The sequence below is a fragment of the Alligator mississippiensis genome, chromosome 16, assembly GCF_030867095.1.
Source record: "Alligator mississippiensis isolate rAllMis1 chromosome 16, rAllMis1, whole genome shotgun sequence".
In the NCBI taxonomy this organism is placed as follows: domain Eukaryota; kingdom Metazoa; phylum Chordata; order Crocodylia; family Alligatoridae; genus Alligator; species Alligator mississippiensis.
Window position 1 is genome coordinate 6,562,790 of NC_081839.1, and position 20,313 is coordinate 6,583,102.

Consider the following 20,313-nt stretch of genomic DNA (forward strand, 5'->3'; position numbering starts at 1 on the left):
AACTGGAGACCACCAGTCTACAGGCATGAACTGCTATGCCTCCCCTGCCCCCCGTTATGGAGCTACAACACACTTCCATCCTCCGTGACCTGGCCATGGAACAAGACGACACACAAACTCCCCCAACCTGTCCTGTCCGAGGTATCGTGGTTGTATGCCGGAGCAACCCCTCTATGGGCGCCTGTACACACCACGGGTTTTAATCCACGTTAAATTGAATAGGTTTATCGAATTTAAACTTGCTTATTTGGGAGCATTGTATCTGTGTTTACACGCATTAGGTTTTCAACTGAATTAAGCCGGGTCCCTGGCCAGCACCACAGGAAAGCAGGATGGTCTGGCGCTGCCTGCCCATGCCCTGGCACGCAGCTGTGGAAACAGGGAGCCAGCAAACCACAGGAGAAAATGAAAAAGGTGGAAGCAATTTGAAAGTGAAAGCAATTCAAAGGGGTGAACTGCAAAAAAGTTGCAGTGCCATCTGGTGAACAAAGAGGCTCAATACACGTCTTTGAGTGCCTGTGGGTTTGCATGCAATGAATCCATGGACACGCCACTTTAATTCCTGGCAAGCCAAACTAAACTATGCCTGAGGAGTTTTAGTTTAATGCACAAGAAATGCTTTGAAAGCATTGGGCAATCCCGCTCATGGAAGCACACACGCAGTTGCAGCACATGCAAGGGAAAAAATTGTGGTGTGTACATGAGCCCTACAGTGGAGACTGTCGGCAATTCCAACCAGTGACTGGCCTCCCCTGTTATCCCAGCATACATGGTGACAAGAGGACAGGTTTGCTGAGAGTAATGGCTAGAGCACGCAGGTCTTGGGGTCTGCTAGCCTTACTCAAAGGTTCAAAGCAAAGCAATGCCAGCCAAGCTGCTTCCAACTTGATTCCTCTCCAATGGGATTAGGTTTGTTGCCCATCTAAGGCAAGTACACCTCCTTCCATCCTTGTGGGAGCTGGCTGAGAGTTTAATCCAAATAATAGGTAGTAGCTGATGAAAAATAGCAAACAATTTTTTCCCCCAGCAAATCCTCATTCTGGCTAAAATCCAAAAAACTGGGGGGAAAATTGTATTTTGGTAGGGGGGAAAAAAATCTTAGCAGTCAGTAAAACATTTTGGGCTTTTGTTGTGAAAGCCAGCTGCAGATTAGTAAAATATGACACAGTAAGGCTTTACCTTCTCCAACGGCTGTGGGTTGCTTGAGTGGGGGCCCTAGTATAAAAGCCTTTGCATGTAGCACCTGCAGTGTTGTGGAAGTGTTTGTAGTAATGTGGTAACACTTCAGGCAAGGGCCCTATTTTGGATACTGGTGTGATCTAGTGGGTGACAAGGTTCCTTGGGTGAATTTGATATCTTTCATTAGACCAACCCAAATGGTTGGAGAATAGTTATTAAGCAAGCTTTCGGGTTCAAAAACCCTTCATCAGGCTGAAGTTTCAGCAGTTGGTGTGTGCTCTTCCAGTGGGTGAAGCACTAGACAGTGGTGTAGGAGATCTGGGTTTTCTGCCTAGCTTGACTGGTATACTGAGATGGGGAGAATCTCCCTGCCTCTGTTTCCCCATCTGTAAAATGGAGATGCTGATTTTGAGCTCCTTTGTGGACTACTTTTTGATCTGAAAATGAACATCATTCTGGGGGTTAAGGCAGCAATGGCAATATCTATGTTCTGCACATGCACAATGATGTATCTTTACCCAAAGAGGTTATAATTAAAGCAAGGGATTATGGAGAGAGCAATAGAGTCATCAAGTAGGTTAGAGTCAGCACCCAGGATTTCTGACTTGCAAGCCACCGCACTTGCCCCAGCCTGGCACTCTGCTACCCTTTTCTCAGCATTGTTCATTGTATTGATTATTTTTACTATGCTGCTAGTTGTTTGGTCTGGCGCGCTATGAGCAGAGCTTAGAGTGACGGACGCAGAAATGTCATTGTGAACAAGAAGTCATCCAGGGGTTGTGCTTTGATAGCACAACCTGCGAACAGGAAGAGTTACGGCTTCTTCCAACATTGCACAACCTATGGGCTGAGGTGTGGCTGATGCCTTCAGCTGGGCCTGGTGGCCTCGGATGAAACAAAGCAGCTCAAACTAGAGGGGCAGCTAACAAAATAAATAAAAAGATGTTTGTGATCAGCCAGAAGGATTTGTGGTATAGAAACAGGTGTGACTGGCCATGCCTTTATTTGCTGTGGCCCAGTAGCTAGTCCTTCAGAGCAAGAATAATCCTATAATGCACCAGGGTAGTCGGGCCACTCTGCAAATGGAGGTTGGAGGACATGCCTTCTCACCCTTCAAACTAGTAGCATAACTAAAGGAGCAAGGAGCATATAGCCCCAGGTGCTGACTCGGGAGAAGAGGGTGCCAAAAAAGCAGCTACCAGCACAGCTCATCCAGCCACTGCTGCCACCAGCAGCCAAGTGACAGCTGCTACCCAGGGCTCTGAACTGCCCAGTTCCACTTCTGCTTCAAGCTATCGTGCTATGCTCTGAAGGTCAAACTAGCAGTCAGAGCTGCATGTGCGGTGCTACGTTCCCCTTGCTCCACTACCTGTGCACGAGAGGGATGAAGTGAGAGACAGGAGAATGAAGTGGTTTAGGTCCTGGGGCAGAGTTGCAGCTCAAGGCAGTCCCAGGTGCATTAGAGAGGACGGCTGGTTCTCAAGGCAGTTGAGTCTCTCCCCTATACTCCATAGCTCTGACTCATTAGTGCTGGCGATAACCCTTGAATTCAGGCTCTCTGCATTCAGCTCCTAGATGAAGCTGGTCTACGATGTGCTGCCAAAAGATGTCTGCATGCCTGAAAAACAGGAGGAGACAGAAGGGACCAGGAGAGTCCAGAATCCTGAATAACCGCAGTGCTCAAACACATCTTCCCTTTACTCTCTGGGTAGAAACCTCATTCGTAGAGGAGGGATATGTTACAGAAATGTGTTTCTAATAGAGGTGCACCGGTACATTGGTCCAATATCGGATCAGCACTGATATAAAGGGAATTGACTGCATCAGAAATCGGCCTGATGTGGGCAATAATTTAGCCGATAAATGCCCGTGCATGCATGCAGCCGCAGTGCAGCACGTAGACAGCGAGGAGCACAGCCCGGCAGCTTGAAGAGCTGTGAGAAGCTGGTAAGTCTGTTGTGGTAGAAGGGGAGGGGGGGCAGATCAGTGCCATTGCGATGAGGGAGGGAGTGGGGCTGGGGCAGGTGCTGCCTAGCTGGGCCAGGGTGTGGGACAGCCATGGCAGCATGGAGGGGGAGGTGTGTGCCCTCAGATCTGCGTGGGGCAGGGTGGGGTGCAGCTGTGGGCTGGGACTGTGCCGAGCTCTTCCCAGTGCATGGGGGAGTGGGGGGGTTGGGACGGAGCTGCACTTGGGGCAGATGGCAGTGGTGCTGGGAAGGGGGGCTATGGTGAATATTGGGGTGGCTGCAGCCCCCTTCCAGCACCACCGCTGCTTGCCCCGAGTGCAGCCCAGCCCGGTACCCACTGGGAAGAGTCTGACACAGCCCTGACTCCAGCCTGCACCCCCGCTCCACCCCACATGGATTCAGGGGCACATCCCCCCCACCCCCCATGCCCTCCTGGGGTGCATGCAGCAGTTGGGCACCCCCCCTCCCTGCACCCTCCAGGTGAGGTGCGCCTCTGTCCTGTGTCCTGCCCCACCCTGGCTGGGCAGCCCTTTCCCCAGCCCCACTCCTCCCTCACCGCAGGGGTCTTGATCTGCCCCCTCTCCTTCCAACACAACAGACTTACCAGCTGCATGCAGCTCTTCAAGCTTCGGGCTGCGTATCAGAAATCATATTGTATCAGCCAATATGCCTCCTTTAAAAACCTCCTATTGGTATTGGCCCCCAAAATCTCTATCGGTGCACCCCTAGTTTCCAACCAACAAAGGGGACAGGACACATGACTACAATAATAACCCTTTTTGAACCATGTCCTGGAGCCCCAAGGATACTCATCAAATGGCAGAAGGTACAACAGGCCTGAATCTGTTTATCCTAAAGCCCTTTGAACCATCCTGGCTATGCATAGTGGCCTTCACGTGGTTGGGAACCGGCTCCTAGGACTCCCACTGCTCACTACCCCCAACAAGGCTATTCTTTGGCTGTATGGGGCAGGAGCTGACTCTTGTTCCCAGCTTCTGGCATAGGGTCAGGCTGAGGTAGGCAGAAGTGTGACTGAACTATGCATTGCTTGCTGAAGCTCGAATGGAAGCTTATAAGTTAGAGCTGTGAATAAAAAGGACACAAACCAGGGAGGAAGGTGGGATCAGGGATGTGAGTTTTGGGAGGCTCTTGTCCCCATTCTGCCACAGGATGCCCAGGTCAAGTCACTTAACTCCCATCTGCAGCTCGGTCCCTTAGTTGTGAAAAGGGGGCATTCCTCTGAGTGGGTATCTAAAAACTTTTGGCTGCTTTGGTGGTTTCTGCTAGGAGAAATTTGGCCTTGCCCAGCTAGCCTTTGGCTCAGAAAAGCATGCTGCTCTTGGCTTGTCCTCTGGGCCCTGTTCCTAGCACTTGTTCACACTTGCCTTTGCACATTTGGCTTGCCTTCACTCCTCCTGTGCAACAAACGCAGGGGGGCAAGTGGGACACCACCCTCAGGTGCCAACTTGGTGGGGGAGGGAGGGTGCAAAAAGAGCCACAGCCACTGCCGATGCCCCATGAGCAGCAGCCTCCCAGGGCGTTCAAGGGCCGGGTTTCACTGCGGCTTCTGTGGCATTTTCCTGCCTCCTTTACACAGACCCACCTCTGTTTAAATGATACCCGGTGAAGCCGTTCACCCCGGGAGAACAAGTTCCAGGCCTGCTATTCATAACCTTCTCCTGGGCGGTGGCTGGTGCCTGCATGAACAGAGGCTGCTCTTGTTTCCCAAAGGAAGTTAACTGTTTCTCTCTCCTCTCTTCTCCTGCCATCCCTTTTTCCATTCCCCTTCCCCCACAGTTTCATTGCAGTTTAGCTCCATCCACCTCCCTCCCAACAAAGAGGAGTTAGAGGAATGAGACACTTGGACCCCATGGTAGCTGTATCTGTATCGCAGAACAGCTTTGAGCCTTCATTAGTTGATACCAGAGCCTGGGCAGGCTCCTTCAGGACCCGTCATTTGGTGTCTCTGTTGTTTTTTTGCCTCTGCCTCAAATCTAACCCCAGCGGTCTTTCTTGCCCACGTGCAGGGGGTTGGACCCGATGACCTGTAAGGTCCCTTCCAGCCCCTAACAACTATGAAATGCAGAGAACTGGGTCCCGTCTCATGGCTTTATAGGCATAAATGCCTCCAACTTGCTTTATTGCTTCACCCACTTCAGATGCCACTCGCTCTCTGAAATGTTGCGCCTTAGGGAAGTAAAGAGCATAGAATAAAATCCCTGTAATCTAGCTTGGCAATTCAGTTTAGTTAAATATGCATCCAACATTGGGCCCCAAGGAGCTTGTCTGTCTGCCGAGGAGGCATGTGACACAAGGGAAATTTTTAAACCCTTGTTTTTTAGTTATTCGGGAAGTTACAAGCAGCTCTACCCCACAAATAATAGTGGGAAAAATCCTTTGTGACCAAAATTCTCCATGTAGGATCTCAGCCAAGCAAGGAAATCTGCTTTTGAGGAGGTTGGTGGAAATCCATTGAGGGCTTTAATTATAATAAAAGCTTGAGGGGGCAGGGGAGGGGGGGTGGCTATGGAGAGAGTTTTTTAATACCCTTTGTAAGACGCATTTAATATTCTTTCTTGTTTACACATAACTGGGAACCAGTTTAGCTTTCATCATTTGACATCTTCACTCGGGGCCAATCATTTTTGCTAACTTAGAAGTAATTAAAGTAATCAAGCTATACTGCAGTATTTCCTAGGAGCCCTAGTGCTGGCCCAGTTCTCCATTGTGTTGGGGGCTGTGCAAAAGCAGAGCAAATGGACAGTCCCTGCTCCAAGAGGTTTGAAATCAGATTATGCTTAGTTTATAATGGGAGCTTTCTTCATGCAGCGCTGGTAACCCCAAGTGTTCAACCTGCACAAGTCAAGAACCCCGAAACCCTATGCATTTTTTTTTAATTAAAAAAATAAGGTATTTTATATTCGCCTTATTGGCTTTCTAACTATAGTAGTGACTGTCAGGGAGGCAGCTTCCCCTGCAAATACAACACTAGAATTATCCCCCTATAAATATAGATATTTTTTCACTTTGCCCAAGTCTAGGAGCAGAGGCTTTTAGAATAACGCCAAATATTGCAAAATTGTCACTAAAATCAAGAAAGCTGGTAACAATGAGTTTAAAGCCGTGGTTTTCAACCTGCGGTCTGTGGACTGCTGGGGTCGGCAGACTAAGTGATCTATGAAAGATGACCAAGGCTGAATTAACCCTTTAGTGGGCCCTAGGCAAACCAATTTAATAGATTTCATAGACATTAGGGCTGGAAGGGACCCCGTAAGATAATTGGGTCTGGCCCCCTGATCCTGATGCACACCCCTTCTGTACTTATAGGCTGCCACCAGGTCACCCTGGAGCCTGCGCTTCTCCAGGCTGAAGAGTCCCATAGCTCTCAGCCTGTCTTCATAAGGCCTGTTTTCCTGTCTTCTGATCATGCGCGTGACTCCCCTCTGGACTCTTTCAAGCTTCTCCACGTCCTTCCTAAATTGTGCAGCCCAGAATTGGATGCCGTACTCCAGCTGCAGCCTCACTAAGGCTGAGTACAACAGGAGGATGACATCCTGGGACTTGCTCGAGATGCAGCAGTAGATGCCAGCCAGCTGTGGTATCACATTGGTGGCTCATGTTCCCCAGCCATCGGACTGTGGAGTAGTCGAGGCCTCAACTGCCCAATTTTTCCACGAGTCCGGTCAAGCAAGTCAGCCGTTCTGGCTGAGAAGAGCTGCTTCCCCAGTGGAGTGAGGTGGAGGTCATCCCTTCCCAACAGACCACTGCCTCTCTCTCTCTCTCTGGAAAGCAGACCGTGGTTGTAGAAGCCAAAGCCTTCACGGTGGCACCAGCACAGTAGTCTTATATTTACTACCTTGATTCATCTCTCCCCCCTCTGCTCGTGACCCATAACTGGAAGAATTGAGGGGAAAAAACACCTGTGCCCCTGAGCCCTGCTCCCAGAGCCCTCTAGCCAACTTCTTGGGCCCCTATTTAATACTGTATATTTATGTTATTATTTTCACTCAATTATAATATGCACAACTGGGTCCCTTCCTCACTTAAGGCCCTAGGCAGGCATGTGCTTAGTTTGCCTATATGTTAATCCTATGCATTAAGTAAGGGCCCATGAGTTTGTTTGTCTGGGGCTCACTAAAGGGTTAATCCAGCCCTGCTTACAATTCAAAGGGATCACACCTCCCTTTAACATTTTTTAGAGGTCTGCAAATGAAAAAAGGTAGCAAACCACTGGTTTAGACTATTTACAAAGGCAGCCCGTGATGCCAGGCTAACTTTAAGATGTGAGCAGTTCTTTTGCTCGGGTGTAACATTAGGCATGTGCATAAGCTCTTATGAAGTGCAGGCGCCCATGCCACGTGCACGGTGATAACCTTTTTCTCCATCCAGGAGTTAGGCTGCTGCATCTGTTGCGGGAGAGATCTATGCATTGGTTTACTTTCAAGCCTGCGAAGAGATAGCTGTTAGCCAATGGGGCTATTCTTATTTCTAATTGAATTCCCTGATTAGCCCTGTCTGCTCTTTGTCAGCGAGGATGGAGCTGAGCCCTGGATGTGGTACAAACCAAGGGGCTGGTGGCAATGCTGCTGTATGCCCTTTCTTGAGTCGAGAGAGAAGCCCCCCCAGCATGTGTCCAGGGCAGACTCCTTTGTGGCAGCACTTAGTCACCCAGAAACGCTAGAGCACCCCTTGCTCCATCATGGGTCCTAGTTCTGCATGGGGTAGCTCAGCTGTTCTCAAGGTCTCTGTGCAGAGAGGGTGGGGAAGCCTGATGGGCAGGAAGGAGAGGTCTTGCAATCATTTCTGAAAGGTTAAAAAGACCCATCAACCTGTTGTCAGCGCGGTCCACTGATACATGCTTGTAGGTGCCTACAGGTCAGGAGACGCTTTTGCGTCATCGCGCTATGCCCAGCATTGCACGGATTGCCGTGTTGTGTAAGATAACGTCTTTTCTCCCATCCACTCTGTGTGATCGGCTGGTAGAAGAAAAATTGTAGTCCTGCTGTGCTGTGCTGGGGGCTGTATTTTTTTTGCCTATTGATTAGATGTATATGCCACGGGGGAAGGTCACAGTAAGGATGGTAAAGGGGGGAAGTGACTGTAGTGTGTCACAATCTCAGGTTGCTACAAGGGCATCATTCCTCTGGCCAGTAAGGCCTGTGTTGTGTCCTGTGAACCAGCTGCTGAAAGAGCCCCGGGCACCTGCCCTTTTGGGAGGAGGCAGTGCACAGGAAGACTTGCTTGCCAAGAGGTGAAAGCAGGGATCAGAACATCTCTAATCCAGCTGTGGGTCTAGGAGGAAGTTCAAGCGATTTTTTGCTTCAGGCTGGCTGGGGAGAAGGGAGCGTCCTTGGCAGGACAAATGCTAGGTGTTGCTAGCCAAACAGAGCTGCCTTCCAAGATCAGCAGTGTGCTTTCACAAATCAAGCTGATCCTTGCATGCAGCGAGTTCCCTCTCTGGCAGGGAGCATGAGGGTAATGGATCTACCTGGAGAAGCAATGCAATAACCAGGGTTGATTGAATGCAGCAAGCAAGCAGAGACAGACACCAATTATGAGGGAGACTGCAGAAGGAAGGAGCATAGCACCTGGCCCTTCACCAAGGAGAGTCACCTGTGCCTGCTTCTTTAACTTTGTGTGTGGCATGCCTGGATCCTGTTCCAGGTGTTGTATTGTCAGTTGTTTTAAGCTCTGCAATCACGGCCTCATTCCCCTCCCAAACAAGGAATCACTGCCAGGCTCTCCCCCTTTTGCTAAGTGCTTCTTGCACATTAACACAAGAACTGAGCTGCTGCTTTAATGTTCAGCATGGTCACTCCCTGTTTTGAGGTTTTACCTTGAAGCCAGTTGCCTTTAGTGTTTGGACCTAATGTCTATAGTAGCAGGAGAGTGGCCAAAATCTGGAACAGGCTGCCAAGAGAGGTGATACTATCACCAAACTTGGAGGTCTTCAAGAGAAGACTAGATGGGCACCTGGTTGGGGTTGTCTGACCTTGGTCCTTTTCCTGCCTAGGGCAGGGGGGTCAGACACGATGATCCTTTAGGGTCCCTTCCGACTCTACAATCTATGAGAGTCCGAAGTCAATAAATCAAGTAACTGTGGGCAGGGCTTCCCTGGCAGACTGCGCACACGGCCAGCTGGAACATCCCTCTTCCCCTCCAAACATCCGTGTTGGGTGATGTGGAACTTGGGACCCCCAGAAGTCATCAGTCCAATCCCTGCTTGAGATAGGCTCATCCCCTCCACACCATCCCATACAAGTCCTTGTCTAACCTATTCATAAAACTACACTATCAACCTTGCTGCACAACCACAAGACTTATTGCCTCAAGACACCAAAAGCATCCTGAAATGCTGCTTGGTAAAACTCTTGGTGATACCGGTGGTACTTAATTCCCAAAGTCACGCAGGTGGAAAGGCCTGAATGGAGAAAGCAGAGGAAGGTCATTGTTGGTGTATCTGTTTCTCTGTCCACACTATAATCCAGGGAGTGACTGCAGACCCATCTGACCTGGGTAGGGGTAGTGGTGAAGGTGAGCAGGCACAGATGCAAGTGTGGGCTTTCTGTTGAAGAAGTACTAGTCACCAGGGTTTGGGGTGCATTGGAAGTCATGCTGCCATGGCTTTGCTGCTTTGGTACTGGAAATGTCTGGACTAGAGCATGGGTCAGGGTCTGCATGTTGCAGTCCCTCCTGAGGGTGATGTGGAGGTCTCTAGAGAAGTGTTTTACGTAGAGGACACCTCCCTCTGGTATCTGAGGCCTGGCTCCTGGTGTCGTAGGTGACACACTTGCATTCAAACACATCTCTGTTCACCCTGGAGGGGTTGTGATGTAGGGGTCTGCGTTCTTTCTATTGTCACTGGAGGCCTGTGCTTCTTGCTTAAAAAGAAAAAAATCAAAACTTCTAGGAAAAAACCAGAAGCCTTCTCCACCCAATGCACCAGAAATCATGCCTGCATCATGCTGACCAAGAAAGTCACTCCCCCTTGAATTTGCTGGGGCTATGCACTCTCTACAAGAGCACTGCATTGACTGAATTGTGGCATACAAGTAGCTTGAGACTAGGACCCATTGTGCGTGCATGTTTAAATGTACTGGCGGAGAGACTTTGCACCAAAGAGCTTCCAGCCTAAGTAGACTTGAAAAGGCAAGAGCTGGGAGGAAAGGAAGCAATGCCACAGCAATTGGGCCAGAGCTGGAGGCAGGCTAGTATCGGAGCCAGGGACGAGAACTGAGGATCCTGAGTCTGCTTGCACTTTTTTTTTTGTGTGTGTTCCTGGAACAAGGGGTGGGCCTGGAGGTGACTTGTTCAGTGGGCTAGGTCCCTCAAGTGATATGCACAATCCTTGTTGTGCTCTGCTCTGCGGGGGACAGCCTTCAATTTTTTTAAAAGGCATTTCATGAAAATCGCCCAAAATGATGTTACTGGAACAGTGCAAAAGGCTTTCCAGGTGCACGAAGCGCGAAGGTCCCTTTGCAAACACCTCTTGGCCTTCCTTAATGACAGTGCTGCGTTTTGAAACCCCTGGTTTGTTTGTGGTGGAGCCAATAAACAGGTGAATAAATAATCCTCTGGATGTAAGGTTTTAATCTGTGCTTGGAAATTGGACCCAGGCGATGGATGGGAGCCAAGCTGCTATTGTCCGTTTGTTCCACTCCAAAGGTGTAAAGGAAGTTTGACTGGCCAAGTGAAAATGTCAGCCGCAATGGAAAGATTCAAGCGCCCGGACTAATTGCGGTTCTGTGCGTTTGAACTCTCCGCTGTCCTGTGACTGGAATTGTTCGTTTAATTATAGCATCACATCATTACAGAGCCCCGGGCTTAATTCATTTTCCTACGAGCAGCATCATCTGTGGCAAGGTACTGCGCTCCAGTGCAGCTGTCCTTTCTAAAGGAAAAGAAATGCCTGGTAGTTTCCAGGATTGACTATTGTTTTCCACTTTTTGGAAACAACAGCATCTTGACAGAGCTTGGGAAGCCCCACCTAGAAAAGCATTGCCTTTTCATGGGAAACCCTTTTCCATCCTGTTTGGGGATTGAATTTGCTCCAGAGATTTCAGCTCTGCATGCAATTTGGGCACTGAAATAAAGACTCGGGTCCTAGCAGCTCCAATATGACAGTATCACAAGACTTCCATGAGAGCTAAATACACGTCGTGCACCCAGCGTGTCCAGCTCTTTGGAAAACCTGGCCCCAGGGTGGGGGGGGGCTGAGCCCTTGAAGACCTGGCCTGGAGCTTTTGTGGGAAATCTGTCCTATGGAACAAAATGCAAAGGGAAGACCATTTGTTTCATGTTGTTGTACCACTGGACAATTCAATTGCAACAGATCTGGCTTCGTGAAATAGTATCAGGTGCTATTATGGGGTATCTTGGTTGGCTTGGGGCAAGCAATCAGAAATCTCAACAGCAGGGTCATGGCATTGAATAAATCCCTTATGGCTTGGGATGAACGTTGCTGTTGGAGCAGGTGAAAACAAAGAGCTTTTCACTCCTCTTGAGCTTGATTGGTTTCCGGAAGGGCTTATGTGATGGGATTGCTGGTGGTTGCAGGGAAGTGGACTCCGTGACCTGGAGGCCTTTCAGGCCTATGTTCCTGTCTCGGGCATGGGAGTGACTGGCGGATGAGAAGATCCTTCAGCCTTTCAAAAGATTGAGCGCTTCCTTGGCTAGAAGTCAACGTGCTCAACCTTCTGCAAGGCTGAAGGACTCCTTGGAGCTCCCGGTGCTACTTGGAGTGGGATGTGCGGAAGCAAACTCTTCTCCCTCACCTTTTACTTGGTACTTTCTAATCGGACTCACTATTGCAGGGGCGGGCAATTATTTTGGGCGGAGGGCCACTTACTGTGTTTTGGCAAGCCATCGAGGGCCACATGACAGGCAGCCCAGGGCAGATAAATATTAATTTTCTAAATTTCTTAGGGACCCCACGGGCCGGATAGAATGGCCTGGCAGGCCGTCTCCGGCCCCTGGGCCGCATTTTGCCCACCCCTGCACTAATGCAATGGAACATGGAGCCCGCTGGCACTTCCAACGAGCTGCAGTAGAGATGGCGAAGGCTGTATCCAACTAGACTTGCACAGGGATTTGGGGAGGCAAGAAAGACACAGTGACTCCGAATCTGTCTGGGACAGGGCAGTTAATGCTCATGTCCTTCAAGAAAGGTTCATGGGGGCTTAGTGACCAGCGCTTGCTTTTCGATGTTGGCTGATACCACCTAAAGCAAGAGTCCGTTCTGTCCTGAGTCGTGTTGTTGATCTTTGAATGAAGATGTCAAGTTAGAGACAGTATTTCAGTCTGCTATCGCACTTAAGGGTGCCAAGGCAGACCTCTCACAACACCCTTCATGGCTTTCCTGGTCTGTGAAATAAAGGATTGGGGTTTTCGGTAGAATTGGTTGGTGCTACAGAAGAGAAGTAGGGTCCAGTGCCAGGCCTGGGCATTTCACTGAAGTCTTGCATCTCCATAATACACTTGAATTTCAGTTGCTGTGTGAGTATAGGGTTTTAAACCATTGGTGTGGGTGACAGCCATGGCTGTTCTGAAAGGTCAGCCAAGGCTCTCCTTTTTAGTAAATACTGTCTTGAATTACTTACTGCCAGTAAGAAGAAGGGGCCCAGTTTGAGGAGACAAGATGCTGGGAGATCCTCCATCTGATCAGGTCTACCGGCTCGGCATAGAGCTGCTCAGCACTGAAATGCTGCAGAGTGCAAATATACCTGTTTGCTGAGAAACGATGCCAGACTGCACTGCACCCAGACAGCTCTCAAACTGCTTGAGAGAGAAGGTGGCTGATGAGACAGGCACTTAATTATGTAGAAAATGAATTGGATGCCCTGTCATGGCTGGCTGGAATCTGTCCTAATATTTGGGGTTGTGTTGTTGCTGCAAAAAAGCCAGTCTTCCCTCTCCACCAGTGGCATACGTTTGCTATTCTGCTATAAAATCCTAGTGGAAGCAGGACTGTAGTAACCACAATGTAGCTAGGAGAGGTGAATGCCATACCCCTGTCTCTTGTTGACCTTACCTGTCTGCATCAGGGTAAGAACCAGAGTTTTATCTTTGCTAAGACTCTGTAGCAGGACAGCAGCTGGCTAATGCATGTTAGTTATTCTTCTATAGAAAAACCCACCTGTTTTGCAGTGAAGATATAGCCTGAGCTGGTAGTGACTGAGCTGTTACCATCTGAGTTGAGGACTCTCAATTTTTTTAACTCTTACCGGACACATTGACATCACCAGACCCAGCCCAGTGGCATTTACAAGCTGGTTCTCACTACCCAAAAGACTCTTCTGGCCTCTCTGCACCATCTCCAAGGGAGAGACTGCAGAGTATCCAAATATCAACTTGGGAGAATCCCTTCTTTGTTGTGCTGTTTTGTTAACCCTGTAAATACTGATGCTGCATCCAGTGGCAAGGTCATTGCTTGCCTGGTAGCAAAGGCCTTTCCAAGCTAGCCAGCTCTTTGCTGCATAGCTGCCCAAAGGCACCAGGAGAACTTGCCTTCTATAGTGGTCCGTCCTTTGCAACAGGCCCAGGGTAGACGGAGTCCTCCAAAGCACCTGTATGTGTAAAGTATCTGGCACTCCTTGTCCCTGTGCATCATACAGTATCTATTGCACATCTTTTTCCATTTTGCAGATGTCTCTTTTTTTAATTCATAGGTTCACAGAACTTAAAGCTAGGAGTAGATCATTACTTTACCTACTCTGATCTTCTGTATAGCACAGACTGTGTCACCTAGGGAAGGAGCCCAGTCATTTGCCTAAAGCATGTCTTACAGATGCATGTTCAGTCTACATCTGAAGACATCAAGATGTACAGAATCTATACCCCGGGGAGTTCACGCGATGCCTATGAAGAAAGGTGCTTTTGCTATCTTAAAATGCACTTTGGACTGGGTTCAGCCTACCAAGCAATTCAGATAGCTCTAAATCAGGACCGTCTCGGGCAGTGTTTCTTAATCTTTTAAGTAGCAAGTACCCTCTAACTTCTGAAAATTTTAATAAATTCTGAATTTTCCAGGGGATTTTAAATTTACAGACTAATGTGTGCCATATGTTGGAAGAAGGGCTGTGTATATAAGGTTGTGATATGACAGATGTCTGATCTGGTGTGGGTAGGGTTGCCACCTTTTACACCCGGGCTAGAGGTGATGTTGGCCAAAGCTAGGAGAGCTGAACCCAGTGCTGTACACCAAAGTATTACTGGGGAATTTAAAGTGCCGCCTCAGATTGAGAAACTATGGTCTAGAGGGTTTCTAAGGCTAGTTAGGGCCATATTTAAACATTTTCTTTTATGGGAAGCCTGCCCAAAGGACTACTGAGCAGAGCAGCTGTGGCACCCAGCCAAAAGCCTGCTTCGCAAAGTGATATTTAGGTGCTAAATAAAAGAAACTCCCAGTCTCATTGGAATGATCCCCGATTTATTTCTTTATTAATTTCAGGATGGATGCTATACCACAGATTGAAAGACATAGGGCAACTGTTTCACAAATCCACAAAGCATTACAGTTATCAAAGCATCTTTAATTCTGTGTTTTTTCTTGCTTTATAATTGAAAATATATATTTGTATATATTTTAAAACAAATGAGAAAAGTAATTTTATATTTTAATTAATGCCAGGAGTGACATTTAAAGTGCTTTATCTTGGTTTCATTCATGTCCGATAGTCATTTCCTAAAATACTATAAGTTAGTATCATTTTAAGCTCCTTCCAAAAAACATAATACTGAGCCGCCCTCTGGGCTGCATTGCCCTACAGTTCTTCACCGTTGTATTTATTTATTTTTCAGATATTTGCTTGAAGTACCGCAGTGCATAAAATATGAATAAATGTCTTTTTCCTAATACAACTGCATTGCTGGCAGTTGTCCACGGTATAAAATAATTGCTGAAGTGCAAAGACCTACTGCATTAAGATAAAAGAGAAAGGTGTTGTCTCAGGCCACTCATAATTTACTACGGGACAAGTAGGGAGAAATGCTCCAGAAGCTGTAAACATATATTTTTTTTCTTCCCTCATTGAGAAGTATGCTTCTGATGACCCGGAGTTCATCTCTGTGCTGCCTCAATGCATTTTCCTCCAGTCCAGATGTGGAAAGTAGATTCCATACATGCCCTGTTGGACCTCGTACATGTTTCCCTTCCTTTGCAGGCAAAAGGCAATCTAGTGGAAAGAGCAACGCAAATGAGAAAAGCACGATCCTTCCTCTTGCCTTTTATCTGAGGCCAAGCATTTCACGATGTGAATAGATAACCTGATTCCCACTTTACGACTCGGGCAGAGCTTCCCAGTTGCAACCCCGAGACCTTTTCTCAGCTTGCTGGTCTGAACGGCTGTCAGGCCGCTTCTTGTACATCTGACTACAATCGTGCGATGTTTTCTAAGCGGCACTTCTTCATCTAAGTGCATCATACAAAAACTAGCTGTAGAGCTGAGCAGACGGGACAGTAAAAAGAAGATGCTTTCCACTCCACCCTGAAACTATTACTATTAACCTCAGTGAAGGATTAAAAAAGGATCTGCTCCCATTCTGTATGGGATGCAGAGAGGCACAGGCCTGTCCTTGATGGATGCTCATAAAAGTCTGTGAATGGGAAGAATTCGGTGCAATCCCTAGAGTTAGGGGTATCTTCTGTTTGTTCCTTGTCTTCTGTACCCCATTACCTCTGTGTCCTAATCATTGTGCAGGGATTTACTGGCACATGCAAACACATTTTTAAGAAGAGCAAGGAAAAGAAGCCCCCAAAATACAGCTGTCTTGTCCTCTGGGGGCTAACATCACATCTACTTTCCTTTCTTTTGCCATATCCATCTATCTATCTACCCCCCAGAGGTGGTAGTCATCCACCTTGGCGAACTTCAAGACGTGTCTTCACACCCATCTTGTTGGGGTCATCTGATCCCAGCGGTCTTTCCTGCCCGAGTGCAGGGAGCCTGGGCCCGATGATCTGTAAGGGCCCTTCTAGCCCCTAAAAACTATAAAACTATGTCTCCATGTCCATGGAGATATTCTTCCATCGTCTCCCCCAGTAAGCCAATTATGGGTCGCACTTTTCTCTTACTCCGGTGCCGAATGCACGTCATTCATGAAAGCCACATATGTGACGCAGGGAGGATTTGCCCCCAAACCTTGACTGTTTTCCAGTCCATGTTTCAACCTACTCTGAGTTCACTCTTTGCTCCTGTTCCCAATTCACCGGTAGGAATTTCCATTGCTATGTCCACATCAATCCAAATGTCCAATTTTGTCTTCCCCCCCCCTTGTACTTCCCCAGCCAATGAGGTACAAGAGTATTTGTAAATGGGAGGAGCCAGCACAGCAGAGTAGCCACTTACCAAGAAGCCCAGGAAGAGGAGGAGGATAAAACCAATCAGTACGGCAAGGCAGATGAGGATTATCTCCCAGTATGATAACTCTGGAAGGACAAAAGGACACATTACAGATCTCTGAGACTGCAGTCATTTTGGTCCATGGCATAAGATGCCAAGCCAAATCTGCAGCTCCATTAAAAGGATGCTATTCAGCACAGAGGAGTTGTGAAAATGAAGGAAGGGGGGAAATCTGGGCTTCTCTGACTGCAGTTTAGATCGATCACAAGAGCTGTTAGCACTGGATTGATACGCAAGGGGCCTGTGGGAAATGTGGTCAGGATCCCAACCAAGTTTCTAGGGCAAAAATGCTAGCATCAAACTGATGCCAACTGGCTCCTGTGTTGGCAAATTGCAGCCAACAGACCAAAGATTGAACAGCTCCTGGAAAACTCTGTCACTAATTGGACCTCTCTAGAAGTGCGAGATGGATGGTGGCATTGGTGAAGCATGTACTTCTACTACCCAGGGATGGATCCGATGGCACGGTCGCACCCCACTTCGGCTGCATGCATGCGAGTTCTTGGTGCAGGGCCTTCCCGGAGCCCTGCTTTCACGTGCCTCACAATCCCAGGGGATGGGAGCCCCGTAGGCTGGCTGCCAGGGCACCAGAGGCCAGATCTAGCCTGTGAGTCAAGGGTTGAGCACCCCTGGTTTGACAGATAAGCAGTAGAACTGCAGTGAATGATGTGAGAGTTTCCCATCTCTTTTCGTACAGATATGCTGTGGCCCGGCTCGCCACCCTCTTATGTTTTGTGCAAACATTGCAGTGCTGAAGTTGTATTAGCACAAGATGTCTAGAAAAAACTTTCTTGAGTTGTATCCTCATTGTTTGATGTTCATGTGTGACCTCCTATAGGCAGAATGGCTTTCCTGCCATTGCTGTGCACTGGTTGTCTGCAGGGAGACCCAGTTTTCTACACCTTTGCCATCAAATCAATCTCTGTGTATGTTGTGTATTTAACTCTGCCTGGCTCTAAGTACATTCAGCAGCTTTAATGCAAATCCCTTCTTGAAAGTACTTACCAGAGTTGTTAGCGTCTCCTGCCATTGTGTTGAGAGGAGAATAATCTGGAAAGGAAATGGCAACTTGTAAATGAAAGGAGAAGACATTAAGAAATAGGAAAAAAAAAAATTCAGGCATAACCTCCCTCTCAATGCAGTCCAATGTTACTCACTGTTAACAAACAAACTGTTCGTGTCTAGTTTGTAGCTAGATCCTAGCTCGGTGAGTCCATGGGTCAGCTGTTTGAACTCCTCGTACACATCTTCTTTTCTGAAGGCCCTCGTGTAAGGGTCCAGTGTAAATACGCAGGTGGAATCGACCCCCGTGTAACTTTTCCCAGAGATGAGTCTGGAAAAGAAAAACCATGGACCGCTATGGTTGGGAGATGAGCACAGCCGAGACCGTTGGGAGCGAATGCACTGAGCAAGACAGATGGGAAGTATGAAACTGGGGGAGGACTGTCATTGAAAGAGTGATGTAAAGGCCAGCTTTGAGATGTCTGAGCAATGTTTTATTAGCATTGGCCAGTTCTCACAATTCGCATAACATCTGCTTCTGGCAAAGAGGAAGGAACTCCTAACTCTAGCCTTCCATTATTTCAGCCATTCACTTACCTTGGGAGAAGGTAGTTTCCTGATAGACAAGTCAAACACCTGATTTTTTTTAATTTTTTTTTTTTTATCATCCCCTAAGATCGTAGAGAAGGATGAATGAGCATATTTTTGGCTGGGGCTGGTCAGCTTTCATGCTGATTTTGTGAAGCTACTTGAATTTGATTGCCAACATTAAGTGATTTATTTTTGCTTTTGGGTTATTTGCAAGTGAAAATCATTTTTTTTTTCTCAGAAAAAAAGAGCACCTTTTGCTTTTGCAGAAGGATAGCAAACGAGTGAGCACAAATGTGATGGTTTTAGGGCCTCATATGAAACTTTCCTAGTTGCCTGTTTTAGTGCACTGAGGTTTTGGCAGACAAACCAATGGGGTTCCCCCCCAAAAAAACTATAGGTTTCTGAATACAGTTTTCAGTAAATAATTAAGAAGAATTACCAGAAATGCTATTCTGTATGATACAATGCATAAGAGGGGACCTACCTAAAGTTTTGTACTGTACAACCAATGAAGTAGTTCTTCAGGGTGCTTTTTCTGAAAATGTCCTGAAGCTGAGGGAAGAAATAAAAAGATTATTGGAATCTGAACAAAATGATGGATCTATCCGGTTATCTTTAAACAGGACAAGGGAGTTGGTTCCCGCTGCCTTTAAAGTCAATGGCAAACCTCTGTGGGACCAGAATTAACTTTATCACGGACACGTAGACCTTTACCTCTTTTTCAATCTGCTGCTTGTTCGACTGATGCCTCAGTGAATTGGGATCATTCATTTCTGGTGAGTAGGGCAGGTTGGTGATGCTGAAGTTCAGCTTGAAATTTTCCTTTTCATATTTGCTTGGCAAGTTATAAGAACCAGTTATTGAGTCGGTGACTAAAACTGAGGGGAGAGAGCAGGAACACAATGCAGTAACGCAACATAATATAAACTTGTGAAGAAGTTTAATTAAAACTTGATATAACTAGGTCTAATATAAACTAGATGAAGACCTAATAGAGCAGAACTGCTTTGTGGGACAAGTCGGTTAAGGCTGGGGATCTTGAAAGACCCCCATAGAATTAGTTGAGTTTGAGTTTAATTAGTATTTGGGTGCTAAACCCCTTGGAAAACCCCAGCTTGACATCAGTAAAATCCATCCCCTCATTTATTTTAGAATGTGTCCATAAAAAGGATTTTATTAAAAAAAATAAATAAATGTAAAGACATGTCTAACAATTAAAGACTGAATATGTCATTGCTGACCCGATGTGGCAGAGCGAGTCAAACTTGGTGCACCATAAATTAACAGAGCCATTCTGGAAACTCATTGGCTCCATTCAAGGAAGTATGGAATTGAATTTGTGTTATAAAAAGGACTTGGAAGTGGGGATTTTGGAATTTGTTTAGAGGATCTGGATTACGGGGGTGGGCATTCGGGATCTTAGTGTTAACGTACCATCCACCGAGATGCCCTGCAGCTGGTAGCTGGCTCCCAGCCAGTTGGCAGTTGCATTCCTAGTTCCATCTTGAAATGCTCTTTCGACAACCGCGTTGCTGATGTTGGGTGCCGGTTTGAAGAAACAATGACAGTCAACCACTACGGATCCAATCCTGTGTGCAGAGAAATCAAGGCTCTCAAATAAATCTGCCTGAAGGTTGCAAAGACTCTTTCTCAAGCCCCCGGCGAATGGCCCAACTATGGAGGGTAATGACGTATTTGATCCATTCAATCCCGTCCTTTGCTGAGATTGTCAGCAACAACAAAGACTGGGATGTTCACAGGAACCTAAGGGAGTCGGGTGCCCAAAGCTTTTGAAAATGGGAGCTGGACTCCTAAATCCTGTAGAAAATCTCAAACGAGATTGCCTGCTGGGAGTAACCAGTTGTGTACAGGGAATTGGAGATGGGAGCCCCTAATCCAGCCATGGCATACTTATGATTTTTGGTTCCCACCAAACTGGGGCAGCCTCAAACCAGTTAGCTAGAGGTAAGAGAGGCACAGACCCCCTGAACCAGACTGTTGGCAGTAGCAGCACCTGGGTGAGCAGAACCACGCTGCGTACATGCCCGGTCTTGGAGACTGCTCAGCCTCTGCCTTCTCCATGGGTCTCACAACTTGAGTCCAGACAACCCAACTGAGTTCATTTACAGGATGGTTTCTGGGTTTAACTCCCAGTTATTTCTCAATTTAACTCC

The 20,313-nt window shown here is 47.5% G+C and overlaps 2 protein-coding genes across 2 annotated transcripts in view; one reads left to right on the plus strand and one right to left on the minus strand.

Annotated features, from left to right (window-relative positions):
• LOC102569169 (uncharacterized) overlaps positions 1 to 20,313 on the plus strand; it is a 233,301-nt gene that overhangs the window by 33,670 nt on the left and 179,318 nt on the right. The gene's annotated exons all lie outside the window — the stretch shown is intronic.
• The window catches only part of LOC109282665 (mucin-16-like), a 46,750-nt gene continuing 40,994 nt past the window's right edge, over positions 14,558 to 20,313 (minus strand). The window contains exons 53-59 of the mRNA XM_059720019.1: positions 19,574 to 19,728; positions 18,854 to 19,017; positions 18,624 to 18,691; positions 17,704 to 17,879; positions 17,552 to 17,596; positions 16,493 to 16,572; positions 14,558 to 15,319 (exon numbers count right to left, since the gene is read on the minus strand). Coding sequence (XP_059576002.1) covers positions 15,221 to 15,319; positions 16,493 to 16,572; positions 17,552 to 17,596; positions 17,704 to 17,879; positions 18,624 to 18,691; positions 18,854 to 19,017; positions 19,574 to 19,728 — 787 coding nt within the window. The 3' untranslated portion in view covers positions 14,558 to 15,220. The remainder of the gene's footprint in view (positions 15,320 to 16,492; positions 16,573 to 17,551; positions 17,597 to 17,703; positions 17,880 to 18,623; positions 18,692 to 18,853; positions 19,018 to 19,573; positions 19,729 to 20,313) is intronic.